This window comes from Populus euphratica, unplaced genomic scaffold (assembly GCF_000495115.2).
Source record: "Populus euphratica unplaced genomic scaffold, PopEup_1.0 scaffold80.1, whole genome shotgun sequence".
NCBI lineage: Eukaryota > Viridiplantae > Streptophyta > Magnoliopsida > Malpighiales > Salicaceae > Populus > Populus euphratica.
In genome coordinates this window covers 437303-440050 of record NW_011499960.1, presented here as the reverse complement: position 1 = coordinate 440050, position 2748 = coordinate 437303, and the positions used below count along the sequence as shown (strand labels likewise).

Here is a 2748-nt window from a genome sequence, read left to right as displayed (position 1 = left end):
TTGTGTTTACTAACCCTCCTTTGTTATTTCTTTTGCCGTGAAAGTATCCATTGCTTTCAAGAAGTGGAAAGATGAATAGACTAATATATGAATCGCGTGACCTGGGCCTCAACAAGGTGGCATTGGATGATCTTCCGGGTGGACCAGAGGCCTTTGAGCTTGCAGCAAAATTCTGCTATGGCATAGCTGTTGATCTAACAGCTGCCAATATCTCTGGCCTAAGATGTGCTGCAGAGTACCTTGAAATGACAGAGGACTTGGAAGAAGGCAATCTTACTTTCAAGACCGAAGCATTTCTCAGTTATGTGGTGCTATCCTCGTGGAGAGATTCTATAGTGGTATTGAAAAGCTGTGAGAAGCTCTCACCATGGGCAGAGAATCTTCAGATTGTTCGAAGATGTAGTGAGTCCATCGCTTGGAAGGCTTGCGCAAATCCTAAAGGAATAAGGTGGGCATACACTGGAAAACCCCCTAAAGTTTCTAGTCCAAAATGGAATGAGATGAAGGGTTCAAGTCCTAGTAGAAACACGCAAGTTCCGCCTGATTGGTGGTTTGAAGATGTTTCAATCCTTAGGATTGATCACTTTGTTAGAGTCATTACTGCAATCAAGGTAAAGGGGATGAGGTTTGAATTGATTGGAGCTGCTATAATGCATTATGCAGGAAAGTGGCTTCCAGGTTTGATTAAAGATGGGGGAGGTTCTATAGATGAAGCAGGCAATAGTAGTGGTTGCAGTAGTTGGAAAGGTGGACTCCATATGATTGTGGCAGGAACTAAAGATGACATCCCAACAGCTGAAACCAAAGATCAACGGATGATCGTCGAGAGCCTGATCAGCATAATTCCACCACAGAAGGATAGTGTCTCTTGCAGCTTCCTTCTTCGCCTGCTGAGAATGGCAAACATGTTGAAAGTGGCACCTGCTCTGGTAACTGAATTGGAGAAGCGCGTAGGAATGCAGTTCGAACAGGCTACATTGGCAGATCTTCTAATTCCCTCTTACAATAAAAATGAAACTTCGTATGATGTGGATCTGGTTCAGAGACTTCTCGAGCATTTTCTGGTTCAAGAGCAGATAGAAAGTTCAAGTCCCACCACACAATCATTTTCTGACAAACATATGTACGACGGAGCTCCAAGGTGTGCCAATCCAAGTGCCAAGATCAGAGTAGCAAGGCTTGTTGACAGTTATCTTACAGAGGTGTCCAGAGATAGAAACCTTTCGCTAACAAAATTCCAGGTGCTGGCAGAAGCTTTGCCTGATTCTGCAAGGACCTGTGACGATGGACTATATAGAGCAGTTGATTCCTATCTTAAGGTAATTCCATCCACTCTCTTTTTATTATTCACAGCATTTATTTTTATCACTCTGCAAGAATGAAGCTGCATACAAATTTGAGCCTATGTACTAGTTCTAAACCTTACGCTGTAACATTTAAAGTATAATAACTTGAAATAGAGAGTGCTTACCAGAGTTCTAGACACAGAACCAGGTTGTGCACCTGTTGATAAGTAGGCATGTCAATGCATAAATGCAGACATAGAGGATATGATAATTGGAAATAAATTATAAATCTGAAAAATTCATACCTGCGGGTCAAAAAGAAAAAAAACATATCATCATATATAGTGCCCCCCCTTGTAAAACCATGACCACAGGCAGACATTTCTTTCCATCATTATTAGAGATAGCTCATCAGGATAGTGAAAGGAGTAACAACGTCAAAAATGTATATATAATCTTGAAGGAGCAAATAGTAAGCTGTTTCTAATTAAGAAACTAAAATGCGATTAGGAATGAGTAGAAATGGAAGCCTAGTTGCTCGAAGAAAGCTTGCAAGGAAAGAAATGAAATTGTAGATAGTCTGGAAATCATTTTGAGGATGTTCAAGTATTCTATACTTCAGAAATATTATCAGAATGAATGCCCACATGTTAAGCAGTTTCTGTATTGTTATTACTCAACAGGCTCACCCAACACTGTCTGAGCATGAAAGGAAGCGCCTCTGTCGTGTGATGGACTGTCAAAAACTGTCAATTGATGCCTGTATGCATGCCGCTCAAAATGAAAGACTACCACTTAGAGTTGTAGTCCAAGTACTCTTTTCTGAACAGGTAAAAATAAGCAATGCATTAGCAAACAATTCCCTGAAAGAAACTGGTGAAACTCAGTACCAACCTATGATATCAAACCGAAAATCTCTACTTGAAGGGACGCCACAATCATTCCAGGAAGGATGGGCAGCAGCCAAGAAGGACATTAACTCACTCAAGTTTGAACTCGAAACCATCAAGGCTAAATATCATGAGCTCCAAAATGATATGGACATTTTGCAGAGACAGTTTGATAAATTGACAAATAAGAAACAGGCGTCAGCATGGACCACGGGGTGGAAGAAACTAAGCAAATTCACCAAGATGACAACTTTGGAAAGCCATGATATCGATCCTCAGTTTGCTACAGTTCCTGGAGAACATACTAGGAAGACAACTAGAAGGTGGAGAAATTCTATTTCCTGAAAGGTGATATAGTTCATTTTGATTCTGTTTTCCTAGTGTTTACTTTTATTTTCTTTCTACTTCTTTGTTTCTTTGGAAGTGCAGGGTTTCGTTCTTTCTATTTTTATTCAATTTTCAGAAATTACCTTGAAAAAATTAGTGCAAGTCCAATTTGTTACCAAAGTATGCTTTTGTGTCATCAATGAGTTGTTAATTCTCAATTAAAGTGTACTTGGTTTTCGAAGGAA

The 2748-nt window shown here is 39.9% G+C and overlaps 1 protein-coding gene across 1 annotated transcript; it reads left to right on the top strand.

Annotated features, from left to right (window-relative positions):
- Window positions 1-18: 18 nt before the first annotated feature.
- Window positions 19-2748, top strand: LOC105138635 (root phototropism protein 3-like). The gene is made up of 2 exons (XM_011044784.1): window positions 19-1319; window positions 1970-2748. Exons 1-2 carry the CDS (start codon window positions 72-74, stop codon window positions 2519-2521), a joined length of 1800 nt encoding a protein of 599 aa, XP_011043086.1. The 5' UTR covers window positions 19-71; the 3' UTR covers window positions 2522-2748.

Coding starts and splice junctions, on each gene's coding strand:
- LOC105138635 (XM_011044784.1), top strand. CDS start 72: ATGAATAGACTAATATATGAATCGCGTGACCTGGGCCTCAACAAGGTG. Junction 1,320..1,969: donor CAGTTGATTCCTATCTTAAG/GTAATTCCATCC, acceptor ATTACTCAACAG/GCTCACCCAACACTGTCTGA.